The sequence below is a fragment of the Haliotis cracherodii genome, unplaced genomic scaffold (assembly GCF_022045235.1).
Source record: "Haliotis cracherodii isolate W230 unplaced genomic scaffold, xgHalCrac1.p SCAF_3, whole genome shotgun sequence".
Taxonomy (NCBI): Eukaryota; Metazoa; Mollusca; class Gastropoda; order Lepetellida; family Haliotidae; genus Haliotis; species Haliotis cracherodii.
The window spans coordinates 67,798,770-67,813,196 of NW_027266286.1; the positions used below are offsets into that span (position 1 = coordinate 67,798,770).

Below are 14,427 nucleotides of genomic sequence, written 5' to 3' on the forward strand. Positions count from 1 at the left end.
CAGATCTATGCATAAAGATTCAGAATAACAAAACACTCCCCACAAGACTGCATGACAAGAGGGATGACTTCAACTTTCCAATAGTCAACTTTCCCTTCATGTCGAGCAATATTCCAGCAGCGCCAGCCTTTGGTTTTTACATTTCATAACTTTTGAGATACAATCGAGCATGCTTTTTCTACCAAGATTTGACTAAAATTAAATCCGATGCAATTCCCTATTTTGACTTGTGCAATATGTTCCAGTGTTTTCTTCAGGTGAACAATTGACTTACCTTTGCATGTGTTTGTGACGTGTGCCACGGGGCAGGATACGCTCACCTTTCCCTGAACACATGGTATCATTACTATTTGATAGCTATTCCTTAACACATGCTCATCGTATAGTGGGAATCGTAAAATCGACTCTGCTTCATGCAAAGATTGGAAATGGAAATGGTTTTGTCGCTTTATTTACATCAAACAATCTACGTCATGCAGATAGACGGTCAAGAAGGCAGATTGGACTGGGTGGTGCCATGAGACCTCGTGCTCGTGTTGACAGAGACCGAGATGCAAGGATCGAGAGACTGAAGCAGCAGCTTGCTACTGGCATAAAACACGAAGATGATGGATATAAATGTACAGTGCTATGATAATACATGTGTATTTATGATATTTGATGTTGTGAAAACATTTGAGTTGTGAAGATGATCTCATATACAAAATGAAATTACAGTATCAAAAGTCATTTACATTCTTTGTTATCTTGTTGGTAGAGTTCATTTTACTTAAGGGATAAGGGTACAAGAATGATGTGCACTCATCAATAAATGTGTTTTGATAGTAGTGCAGGCGATATGAGGTCTAAGTCAGATGGGGACATGCAGTCCACCCAAATGTTCACTGTACCATATACACATAGATTCACACATGTTTCCACAAAGACAATGAAGCAGCAAAACATTATCCTGCACAGGGAGTACAGTTTCGTTTACCAGTAAATAGAACATCGTGTGATATTCAATTTCACATAAACCCAAACCTGTTATCAGGGTAGTTCATATTGTTCATGAACGTTGGAGCCCGATCTGCTTGATACTGAAGTCGGTCAGAATGCAGTTTGACGAAATACTTGAGGAACATCTTGGAGCGTTTGGTATTTATCAGAAACGCATCTACCTGTTAATGAGTACACCAGCAATATTCTGCGGTCTGCAGTTGTTGAGCCCTGTGTTTACCCTCAACATTCCCAAACACAGGTAGGTACCTATGTACTAAGGCGTTGCTTATCACATTTCGACACCGTGGGGTGGTGGTCGGGTGGTCTAGTGGTACAAGCGTTCGCTCGTCACGCCAAAGACCCGGTTTCGATCCTCGACATGGGTACATGTTGTGAAGCCCATTTCTGGTGTCCCCGCCGTGATAATGATGGAATATTGCTAAAAGCGGCGTAAAACCATACTCACTCACTCACTCCACACCGTTGGTCAATGTAATTCAACATTCAACACTACTAAAACAACAGTGAATGAGGTTGTGAGTTTAACGCCGTTATGATCAATATTCCTACCAGAAAATGTCAGCAAAATTTAATAGGAAATGGCATGTGATATGTCGTAGACATTTATCAATTAAAACCGACGGATACATCGTTAATTTGAAACAATTATATATGTATAAGATCTTTTGCTTGAAATGATATACCTAAAAGACTGAAAATATATACCTTGTGAAAAAGTGAGACATTCAGCTTGTTTCGTTTACAATTGCCTACTTATTATGTGTTTATTTGGAAAATATTAAAATCGATATTTTACTTGAGTTTAATAATGCTTATCATTAAATGTGTAGGTTTCTGGGCCTATGCCTATTTCCGAGTACACAAATTCAGGGTTCTGTTTAAATCAAAACAAACCTTTATGTTTATTATTCAAACGTTCATTGAAGCATATTGTTACGTCATATTATGTTTATTGTTATTATTATCAACCAGTAGTCTCAGATTCCGAAAATGAGGATTCATAAATCATGTTTCGTTGTCTTTGCTGTAAGTCATTGTCCTACTAACTAATCGTAACGTAAAATAGTAATGGACGCATCCCAGAGAAGGTTGAAGTACCGTCTGAGAAAGATGAGAATACGCTTTTCGACGTTAGGTTTTAAGTGAGTGAGTGAGTATGGTTTTACGCCGCTTTTAGCAATATTCCAGCAATATCATGGGCTTCACACATTGTACCCATGTCGGGAATCGAACCCGGGTCTTCGGTGTGACGAGCGAACGCTTTAACCACCAGGCTACCCGACCGCCCCCTATAGTTAGGATTTAAGAATGACACAATAATGATAAAGAGGTTATTTCATTTGTTTGCTTTAGGATGGTAGATATCCCGTCCATGGGATAAACATTGTAGTTAGTTCGCCTGAACTCGCTCAATGCAAGGAATACAGGATATCGAATATTTTTATTCCTAGTAAAAGATATTACCATCCCAAACACACTAAGAATCGCCATGGCTCTTCGGGACCCCTGACTAAAACTATAAATCTCACAAATTCAATGTCCCTATACGATGTCTCCCCTGTATTCTAATCTAAAGACTAGACAGGGTAGTGTCTGGAACAGCAACAACACTCACTGACCCTGAGGTTCACACATAGCCTCTTCATGTTGTCTTGCACGCATGACTGCCCCGCCTTTGATTTCATTCGAAGCCGTGTATAAAGAAGATAGCAAATGGCAATGAAGGGAATACTTTCCTCTCACCTGATATACTTTATCTTCTCACCCAAATACAAATACGTTTGGGTCTGCACTAGAACTTTTAAATATAAAACGTCAGAGAATAACCGATTATCTGACGAAAAAGAATCCATTAGGTGTAAAGAGCAAACCAGTGGTAAAATGTATATGAATGGATCATAGAAAAACAGTGATGACACCATAATTGGAATTTCTTTAGTCACGCACGCACGCACACATTTATTTGTCTTTAGTCACACGCACGCACGCACGCTCGCACACAGACATTTATTTTCCCTCATTGTCAGAACATTGGTATCAATAAATTCATATCACTTTGTATGCTGTAGATGCGCTCTCCCTGGTGTCAGCAACGACACATATGCTGTACAAGGACTTGATCATGAGATCCTCCTTAACGCCACCATACCCTGGAAGACGGAGAAAGGCGTAAGCGTCCGGGACTCCTGTCTCATCTACAAGGACGATGTTCCGGCGGGTCAGAACAGAACAACCCAGGAATGCAACGCCTGGGTGTACGACAACTCCGTCTTCAAGAACACCGTTGTTACAGAGGTAGGTTTCATTGCGATTATCTACTTTGTTTATGTTCACCCAATTGAACGATATTATGAAGACGATAGAAAAATAACACCGTGTTGCTTAAAGTTTCAGTATAAAAGGACGCTTGTTGTAACTGTTTTCACTACCAAATAAGGCACACCGGGTGCCAAAATGACAGATACTGTACATGTACTTGCTCACTCATTCCCTTAACGGCAACTATTTTATTTCCAGTTCAACATGGTGTGTGGCACCAAGGGACTCCGATCTCTGGCTAACAGCATTCTGTTTGCAGGTCTTCTAGTTGGTTCTATGGTTTTCGGCATCATTTCAGATGTGTAGGCATTTATTGTCCAGTGTGAGATCACTTGTATAACCTTTCTTAATATTCTGTTAAGATGATTTTTCGACTTAATGTAAACAAGGCGAACATCTTTTCTAAACAGAAAACAAAATGGACTTATAAACCATGAGCTTCGATGTTAATCCTCAAAATATTCCTGCAACTATTGTTGTGAATTTTTCCTAGGTTTGGTCGCAAGCTGTCAGTGTTGATAGCTGTATTGCTTCACCTTGGCACAGGCATAGGAACTGCTTTTGCCCCAAACTACATAGCTTTTGTCATCATCAGGTTCTTTAATGGTGCCTCCAGCATCACTCTCTTCATATCACCCTTCGTTTATGGTGAGATTTATTGAACAATTGGCGCTTTGTGCATTTCAGAACTTTCGTTTTAATGTTAAATTCTTGTCCTTTTGAGACTCCACTTATAGTTCAAGTGAGTATGAGATCAATTAGTTTAGTATACATACTAAGGAACATTCCGCCCTTGCCAGGTGAGACAACTTGGGTAGCTTTTGGCATGTATATTTAGAATGTTACATTTTGTACAAGTCTAGTTATTCTTCTTGAACTTTTTTTGTCAGTTTGGAATATGCTAAACGATCTTTAATGATTAAACATGGAGACAAAAACATTATAGAAAGAGCATTTTGTTTGATTTTGATTGTATGGATCTTGTCTGTGCAAATTAAAGTCCTGGACTCGACACATTATCTTTCCAGTTATGGAACTCGTTGGTCCCTCCAAACGGACCTATGCTGGAGTTATCATCGAGTTCTTCTGGTGCTTTGGTCTGCTCCTCGTTGGATGTCTTGCCTACTTTATCCGAGACTGGCACCACCTGCAGCTCACCATTACCGCCCCTGTAGTAGTTATCTTGGGGTTGTACTGGTGGGTACATCATGGGGAATAGGGTGTCGTTACATGTACATGGTGAAGTGCTAACGCCATGGCTTATTGCATATTATTATTACACATTTGCCTGTGCCTGTCCTGGTATAGGACTGGAAGGGGAAGATTATATATCTATAAAATTAATTACGTTAATTTATTGACGTGTTTCTGTATAATAAAATATTCCATTAATGTTTTTGTAGTGTTAAGACGACTCGCAGTTCTGTTATTTTGCCCCAGCTAAATCGAAACTTCTTGCAGTTGACATGACATTATGACAGAAACCCAACTTCAACCATAGGTTTCTGTCATCACTTATTCTTTAGTTTATAATTTAGTTTTTGAAATAGCTATGTGAATATATTTAGGATTGTTCCCGAGTCTCCAAGATGGCTGCAGTCACGTGGACGTGAGAAAGAGGCAGATACAATCCTGAGGATAGCGGCAGATGTGAACGACGTGACTCTTCCAAAGAAGCTGTTTGACAAGGACACTCTGGATGACGGTCCCCAGGCCAAGATCACAGAGATGTTCACATCTCCAGTCCTCATCGTCAGGACACTCATCATCTTCTTCAACTGGTCAGTATAATGGAGTCGGGAAAGGTGACAGTTAAATTGCATGGGTTGGTTGGTTGAAGATCCTCAGTGATTACTGTGATACTGATTATGTTTCCAACAAGCAAAGGATAAGGATGAACAGCTTTAACGCACTTTTGCATAAAATCAGTTGTGTTTGAGCACGAATGCATGCTGGACATTTGTAGTGTACACTTTCTTCAGGCCTACACGGCCGCCTCCGTAGTCTAGTGGTAGAACGTCCGCCCGGAGAACGTAAGGTCCGGTGTTTCTATCCCCGGCCGCGTCATACAAAAAAAATGTTAAAAGATGGAACTTGTTATTCTGTCTGGCGCTCGACATAAAGGGGCTAAAACAAGGACTGGTCAGCTCGGAGTCAGTATACTGTGTCTGAATGGGGTATTCATGTTAAACTGCGGCATGGTATCTCAGCGACGTTAAACCCGATTTCACCTCACCCCAGACCAACACATAATTAACCAGCATTGCAAATGTCGTGATTGGAAAGAGTAAACATGTAGAAAACAGAATATTAGTCACCTAATAGGAGCTCTATGCTAATTGGTGCCTTCAGAAAGCGTATCCATGTTCAGGTCAATGAGAAACAGCGTTATGTAAGTTTAAGGGCACATGCTTTCTAGACTGATCATTTCTATTTACACAATAATGTATCATTTAGTCGTCAAATATCCCCAGGATTGACACGGGCATGATTGATTTACATATGAACACGTTGTGGTCAGTTTTATAGGGTAGCTTTTACGTTATTCTGTTTCGGCTGATAGTCGAGACTGGATATAGCCTGACGTTGACGTTAACAAAGGATAATGGGAAAAGAGTAGCTATATATGCGTCATAAGGAAACAGCAATCAAATTTCAGTATCTGACTCTCTCTTCAACACTTTGCTCACCATCAGACATAACTTGATTAATTGTATTACCTGTGAACATTTGTGGGAAAGTATAGGAATTGAGTCAGTTTATATTCACATTTAGGAGAATCAACAACCCGTTAAAACACTAAATAGATGATTTTAAATAGAACTGTGCTACTACTGTGTGATTAAACGGTAATCACCCCTGTGACATAACTCACAAATCCATAGCTCAATGCTACGTAAAATCACACTCACCTATACCTAAAACAGTTGTCAAAGTGGAAATAAAAAAAATGATCAATAAATTAATTACACAGGCTTGTGGTCATCATGGTGTTCTATGGCTTGGCACTTAACGTTGGCGATCTTGTTGGGGACATCTTCCTCAACTTCACCATCGGCAACATCATGGAAGTAGCGTCCAACGTCCTTGTTCTGTTACTGCTCGACAGACTTGGAAGGAAACTTCTCCATTGTGGCTGTATGCTATTAGGAGGAATCGCCTGTCTGTGTACCATTTTCCCTGTCCTTTATTGGAATCAAGGTTAGTTGCACACCCGTTTAAAAACTTATTACGTCCATAAATATTTGCATGGCCTTTCTTAAAGATGTCGAAAGTCATTTAATTTTGTCGTCGCGAAAGTAGTATGTGTTAGATGTTCATTCGAGTGTGCTGTGGTGATGTATGTGAAAAGTAACTTTTTATCTCTTTTCAGAACACGAATGGATCACAATGACTCTTTCCATGATTGGGAGATTTGGAGCATCGGGTGCTTTCGCCATAATTTATGTCTTCTCTGCGGAACTTTTTCCAACTGTTGTGCGCAACTCCGGAATGGGCGGAAGCTCTGTTTTAGGGCATATCGGTGGAATTATCTCCCCCTACATTGCAGACCTGGTGAGAAATATATGATATCACACGAAGTCCATCTACTGCACATGCTCATGACATCATATGGAACATCAGTAGGTATACGTATATGCTCGCGATATCATATGGAGTCTTCATAAATCTAGTGATGAAGCTCACATATCATATGGAACCTTACTAAGTAAGTCTACTTATATGCTAATAATATCAGATGGAGTCATAGTAAGTCCACTTATATGCTCATTAGTAAATCTACTTATGTGCTCAGAATAGCACATGGAGCCGCAGTGGGTCCACAGTACATGTTCATAATATCATATTAAACCTTAGTAACTCAACTGTATAAGCTCATGATCCCATATGGATCCTTAGAAAGTCTACTGGATAATTATACTCATGATATCATAAGCCAACAACACCAAGTCGACTAAAGAGTAGGTGAAGGGATGTTACCGCTGAGGAGAAGTAACTGATGCCTTTTCGCCTAAATACAAGTAATCGGTGATTTGCCACAATACATGTACAGTAAACTACGGTTGTAACGAACTCAAGGGACCACAAATGTTAGTTCGTTATATCCGTAGTTCGTTATAAGCATATATACAGCAAATAGCCGGGACAAAAAAACCAGTTCGTTATATCCGCCTGTTCGTTATAAGCGTGTTCGTTATAAACGTAGTTTACTGTATATAAGATCAAGCTATGTCGGCAAAGAAAGATGACGATATATACAACATCTAGTTAACATTATGTGGTATCTTTTTCCGGATATTTATAAAAAATGTACCGTAGTAGAAATCGTGTGTCTGAGGATTGATGGCACATAGTTTTGGACCAATACAGATATGTGTGGACGTAAGGACATACCTATCCCAAATGGGCCTTTCCATTGCCAAACATATTAGCCAAACGATTGTTTTACAAAGCTTTTCTTTCAAGACTAACATCATGTCCAGGGAGACCCGTGAAGATCCGGGTAGAATAGATCTTCAGCAACCCATGCTTGCCGTAAAAGGCGACTATGCTTGTCGTAAAAGGCGACCAGCGGGATCGGGTGGTCAGGCTCGCTGACTTGGTTGATACATGTCATCGATCCAAATTGCGCGGATCGATGCTCATGATGTCAATTAATTACAGACCGCCGTCATATAGCTGGAATATAGCTGAGTGCGGCGTTAAACAACAAACAAACAAAAATCATGTCCAGGGAAATAATTTTTGTTTTTTAAACTGAGTTCAGTATTCCTTTATTATTTTCTTGATAAGAATCCCCTCTCCCGGTAATAAAATGACCGATGATTGGAAGTTAATGTTGATGTACAGGTTGTGTTGGTTGACGGAGACATCAGCAGCGCTCTTCCCCTCATCGTGTTCGGTGTGTTGACGTTGATGGCGGGGATCCTTGCTCTCTGGCTGCCAGAGACGCTCCATCGCAAATTGCCGGAAACTATCGAAGATGCCAAATCTTTTGGAAAGTGAGTACACACAGGATCGAACGTTGGAGTACATAATAAACCATGCATATATATTTCTCTCAACTCCCTGCACAAAGTTGTTGGGGGACGATGTCGCCTGTCGCTGTTTTTCGTCTGTTGTTCTAATTCAATTTTGGTGAAGCATTTGTGATTAAGTATCCACCAAAGGCTTAAAATCTGCAAAGTTGCTATGTATACTTGCCCTTTAACTCGTTGCACAAATCTGCTTCTAAGTGGCCATGCTGTAGTGTGTTGGTTCAAAACCAAGAATTGTCTGGATTGTTTTTCTCGGCTTCGCAGCATAACCGTTCTGGTTAGTTACAACACAGTAATAAGTGATTATTGTCAGAATTACATTCCTTCTATTTTGACGATTGTGCGAAATTCTGCTTAACGAGGATAAACACAATAAAATTTTCTTAAAAAGATGGCGATTACACCATTACAAGCTTAATTGATTGGAGGTTAGTTGAACCAATGAAACATGGCGCTGATGAAGACAATTGGACCAGGGAGCATCTATTTGATTTTCGGGGGAGGGGGGTTTGGCGGCGGGAGTTTTTCCCTAAAAAATAATCAAACCCCTGTTTTACTGAAACAATAATTACTTATGCCTTATATTGTAGGAAAATCAAATGTTTATTCACAACTACTTTTATCTAACTGTGACCTAACAAAGACTGGTAAAGCCAAAGTGGCATTGGGAACCAGCAGCAATTTTGGCATAGAACATAGCACCGGGCCCACTTGCACAAAGCGATCTCAGCGCTAAGACTATTGTAAGCCTAAGTTTAGTATGGGAGTTACGAACATCTTAACACTAAGATCGCTTTGTGCATGTAGGCCCTGGGTCTGCTTCCAATGGTGGGAAGGATCAATGCATTGTGTTCTGCCAAGCCTGACACGCAGAGTGTAAACTTTACCCCCAATAAGACAAAAAGAAGGAAGAAAGAAAGTCAGCTCTTACGTTGGGATGCTGGAATGTTTGCACCATGATGACCGGATTGTCAGGGGACCCCCTGGAGATGAGTGGTGCACGCAAGACCGCACTCAGCAATAATGAACTCCACAAACTGCAAGATTGATCACACCAGAAAGCATGGCGTTAGTTTGGCTATCAAGGACTAATACTAGAGCCTAGCAAGATCGGAATGGAGAGACTCATCATGGATGGACCTCATTAGGGTGTACGTTTTCCTACCCTTTGCTCCACACAAAGGACGAGTTCCAGTTCCAGACCATCGTGGATGGGATGTCCAGTCTAGAACTGCCGCTACTGCTTAGCTACTTCAATGAAAGAGTGGATACTGATCACGAATCCAAATGACGCCCCTGCTTTCATGGACAAAAGGAATTGGCAAAATGAATGAAAACCACTACCTGTTCAGCACTGATTCCTTCTTCCGACTAAGCCTCAGCACAAGGTGTCCTTAAGAGTCTGGCACCAGCTCATCACAAGACGGCGCCACCTCAGTAAAATGCTTATCACATCTTTGTACCTCAATGCCAACAGCGACACAGACCTTACCTTGGTTTGCTGCAGGATCAGATTCCAGCCAAAGAGGATTCACCACACTAAGCTAGTGGCAATACCTCATACCCGAAGAGATTGGACTCCTTTACTGGTACCCTGTATGATTATCTGATTACAGAACTTCCACAGGGAGATGCCGAGCAAAGATCTGACCATCTGAGAGACACATTCCATGCCCCTTCATTCTCAGCCTTTGGAAAAAAGCAGGGGAAAACTCTTGCTCAAAGCCTAGCCCTGCGAACTCATCCCTGCCAGTGAGGATAGGAGCACAGCACTAATGGAATTTAAATGCTTCCCCACCAAGAAGACCTAACAAGCTCTCAGAACAAATGGAAGCAAATTACAGAAAACTGAAATAACATGCGAGAAAAACTACTTGCTGCATGTCTGCGAGGGCATTAAATTATCAACTGATATCGGTCCAACTCAAAAAAAGATGGTGCCCCTGAAATCTGCAATGGGCAAAGCGATGAGTGACAGAGGCAAGCAGATGAAGATATATGTTGAGCAATACTCAACTCTCCCCGATGGAAACAACATCTCTGACACTGCACTAGATGCCTAAAAATATCCTCGATGGCGGAGCTGAGCAAGGCCATCGATAGGCTGTTTTTTCAGGTTAGCACTGAAATTAGATAAGATCCTTCCAGAGGCTATCAACAGCAGAAAAGGGGATCCTGCTAAGCCACCTGTATGAACTTCTTTGTCAGCGATGAGAAGGGGAAGACGTCGTCACCTTGTGAAAAAAGGGTGATAGAAGCGTTTGTATCAACTAAATCTTGATCTCTTTGGAAAAGTACAGATAGCAGAAGCAGCGATTCTATGTCAAACTCATCAACCTCACAAAAGCCTTCGACCTTGTGTGCCGAGATTTGGCCCCTCAGTATGACCCAGTCACTCTGTACTGACATGAAAGACGACTTTCGACATCCACAGTGGAGCAAAGCAGGGCTGTGCACATGGCCATACCCTGTTTGGAATCTTCATCACAGTCATACTAAAGCATGCTTTGAACCCTCGTCTGATGGAGTCTACCTTCACACAAGATCGGATGGGAAACTGTTCAATCTGGCTCGCCTGAAGGCAAAGACTAAAGTACATGAAACCTTCTGCTTTTTGCAGACAACCTGGCTCTGACAACCCACTCAACAAAGAGTAAGACAAGACAAGACAAACAATATGGGACACAGCATCGTACAGTCTACAGCGATCCTCATCAATGTCTACGAGCTGGAGGTGGTGAAGCAGTTCACCTACCTCGGCTCAACCGCCTTAGACAATCTGTACTTTGATGCTGAGATCAACAGGCAGATCGACATAGCGTCCACCACCTCCACTATACTGTGACAAAGAGAGTGTCGGAGAAAAGCAAGCTGAGAACCAACACCAAGTTTGTTGTCAAAAGAGCCTTCATCTTGAGCACATTGGTGTACAGCAGCGAGTATTCGACCATTTCCTGTTAGCAAAAAAAGAGACTAAACACCGTCCACTGGAGCAACATAAGGCACATCCTCGGAATTAGCTGGAGAGGCCGAGGTCTTTCCCACACCACGATCCTAAGTCTCATCTACCTGCTCAGAAAGCTCCGACTTCACTGCCTTGGCCACGTATGGAAGACAGAACAACAACGCAGGACCTCATGTATGGCGAGCTCGCAGCCATCAAAAGGGCACCATCAAATACGTCTGCAAGCAGGACTTGAGGTCACTGGACTTAGAAATGGGAGGAACTCGCCAAAGAAAATAAGGCATGATTGTCTGAAGTATTTAGTTTTATCTTTTATTAAAAAAAAAAATAACTGAACACCAAATGTTGAAAAAATAATTAAACTCCAAAAACATTAACACAAAACATGCTGATCTCAACCCAAAATCCCTCCCCCCCCGTCGAAAATCAAATGGTCGCTCCCTAAGCAACGTGAAATAAGTGTATTAATGATGACGCTGGTGAAATGTTATTTGGCGGCTATTTCCAGAACCACAGGCAAAAGAAGCTATCACCTGGACCACGCTTATGATACAAATATACAACACGACAATCCAGCTTTTGATGGATACTAACATGAAGAGAAGAGAAGACAGCAGCTTATATATTCTTAACAAGTTTTCACCCCGTATTAGGTATTATTCAGTATTTAAAATATGTATTCGTAAACGTACATATATATTCAAGTATTTTTTTATGAAACATGTCTCTGATTAGGAAGCGATTTACCAATGTCATTCACAAACAGAACGAACTTCTCGCTTAATGTTATGATGTTAAAATGGGGATCAACATACTATGTTTTCAGTGAAAGTTAAAAACAAACAAACTGCAATGCCAAAGTCTCGAATATCCGTCAAAACAGGTTCCATTTGGCGTAAAAGGCAAAATAGCGGTGAAAATGAATGGATCATTGAAAAGGGTAAGCATGTTGTGGCAGTCTGACAGTCATTTTGCATAAAAGGTCAGTGTTTGTTTGTTGGTAGCCTACACCAAGTATGAATTCTGTATGAATGTTCTCAATACTGTGGCGATACTTTGTTTGATAGACATTACTTAGAAGTTGACGGATGACAAGATAGACACAATTTTTATGGATAACAACTTCTTTAATACTGTAAAAGGCGACGTTTCGGTATAGATCCTTATACCGTTGTCAAGCAAGACTGTTGTTACTGTTAATCCTCTACTGTTAATCCTCCACTTGCTATATATATTCTGCACTATGTCCCTCATTCAGTCTTGCTTGACAACGGTATTAAGAATCAATAAAGAGTGTTATCCATAAACGTTTCATGTCTTCATAAATATTACAGGTACTTTACGTTCCTCACACAGTTCATAGTAATCTGTTTTACCATGTATGACTTTTTGGATTAACGAATAAAATATATTTTGATACACTGTGTCGAAAGGTTTCTTAAAATCAACAAACATTTCCACATTTTCTTCCTGATATGTTTTTTGTATTTTTTCGTATCGGGTGAATAGTTGGTCAGTAGTAGAGAAGTCCTTTCAAATCCCTGCTTGTATTTCGAAAGTAGCCATTTATTTCAATTCCAAAACATTATTGAATAACTGATGTAAATATACCATGTAGCAATAGCTCAAGTTCTAGTATTATAATGTAAACATGTGGGTGATGCTTTGAGCTAGAGTTGTGTAGCATTAGATTCCAAGATAGTGTGAATTTGCCTGTACAGAAAATATGGTTGAAAGACGATGAGTAACAATGAAGATGGTGTTGTGGGGATACCATCACATCCAAGAGATACACCATTGCGACATTATATCTCGGTGGGCTAGCACTATACAAGTACTAGTACAAGCAGACAGACAGACAGACAGACAGACACACACACACACAGACAGAAAGACAGACAGACAGACAGACAGACAGACAGACACACACACAGACAGATTCGGGGTTTTGTTTGAACTAGGCCACGTGTGACAAACGTACGGCGACTCATATGCTTCGGGTGCTATCGTCCATGACACATTCCATGATCTGATCTCAACGGCCGCTATCCACGATTCATAATGAACTATGTTTTATTACACCTGGGAGAATTTGGAACCTATCAATAATGCAGCTGTCAAAAAGAAGAATTCCTGAAGGCTTAAAGTAGATTTCGAATACGTCAGTTATAAAAAATCTGATCAAAAGCAAGTGTCATCATTAGTTGGGACATACATGCCAAGTTTTCAGCCTCATCGAGCCAATGGTTTAATACGAGGAGAGATTCACAATCCAGCCTGCAATTGGACAGAGGAAAATCGGAATAGGGATAATAACCTCCCCGTTTAAACAACGGCCCCTAAATTCAAAATACAGGTGGTGAAGGCGTTCCCTTGTCACGGCGAAGTTCAGGTTAAAGTCCTCACATGGGTACAATGCTTGAAGCCCATTTCAGCCTCGGTGTTGTTAGAAACTGCGTAAAATGATATTCACACTCACTGATATGACAAACGACATCATGAGCATCGATCCACGCAATTGGGATACGAAGACATGCATCAACCAAGTCAGCGAGTCTGACCACTAGATCCCGTAAGTCGCCTCTTATGACAAGCATTGGTTGCTGAGGACCTATTCTACCCCGGATCTTCACGGGTCGGTTTTATTGTAGAAATGGAGAGGACATTTCCAGATTTGACGAATCAGTGACCAATATGACGTCGGATGCAAGTTTGACTTGTACCAGATGTACCATTGATTCAGGTGAACACTTGATGTGCATGAGTTTGTGACGGGTGCCACCAGGGGCATAGGACATCATCCATCATTTCTCGAACACCTGGTATCATTAATGTTTGATAGTGATTCATAAACACATATTTATAACATCTCGGCATCTCACAATGACCTCTGCTTTTATCAGATATTTCTTATGATCAAGGATTATATTTCCCAAAAATACTGGAAAAAAATAATTTTGCCTTTACTTAATTAGATTTTACAATGAGAAATGTGACGTAAAAAACTTTAAAATTCTTAGGGTCTCCCTTTCAGATAAAACAAGTTTAAAACGTTTACTTTGAAAAGCATTATTTTGTAATTAACAATTTCTTTGAATGTGT

General features: G+C 40.7%; 1 protein-coding gene across 1 annotated transcript; it reads left to right on the forward strand.

The window, feature by feature from the left end:
* Positions 1 to 1,094: 1,094 nt before the first annotated feature.
* On the forward strand, positions 1,095 to 11,918 carry LOC139475843 (organic cation transporter protein-like). The gene is made up of 10 exons (XM_071259046.1): positions 1,095 to 1,240; positions 3,072 to 3,297; positions 3,520 to 3,623; positions 3,815 to 3,969; positions 4,350 to 4,518; positions 4,890 to 5,102; positions 6,296 to 6,522; positions 6,695 to 6,876; positions 8,173 to 8,324; positions 11,834 to 11,918. The coding sequence occupies exons 1-10, from the start codon at positions 1,095 to 1,097 to the stop codon at positions 11,916 to 11,918; spliced, it is 1,659 nt and encodes a 552-aa protein (XP_071115147.1).
* The last annotated feature ends 2,509 nt before the right edge of the window (positions 11,919 to 14,427 follow it).

Excerpts from the sequence above, each read along its gene's own strand:
- LOC139475843 (XM_071259046.1), top strand. The coding sequence starts at position 1,095 with ATGCAGTTTGACGAAATACTTGAGGAACATCTTGGAGCGTTTGGTATT. Across the intron at positions 3,298-3,519 it reads AGAACACCGTTGTTACAGAG|TTCAACATGGTGTGTGGCAC; the intron begins GTAGGTTTCATT and ends TTTTATTTCCAG. Across the intron at positions 5,103-6,295 it reads CTCATCATCTTCTTCAACTG|GCTTGTGGTCATCATGGTGT; the intron begins GTCAGTATAATG and ends TTAATTACACAG.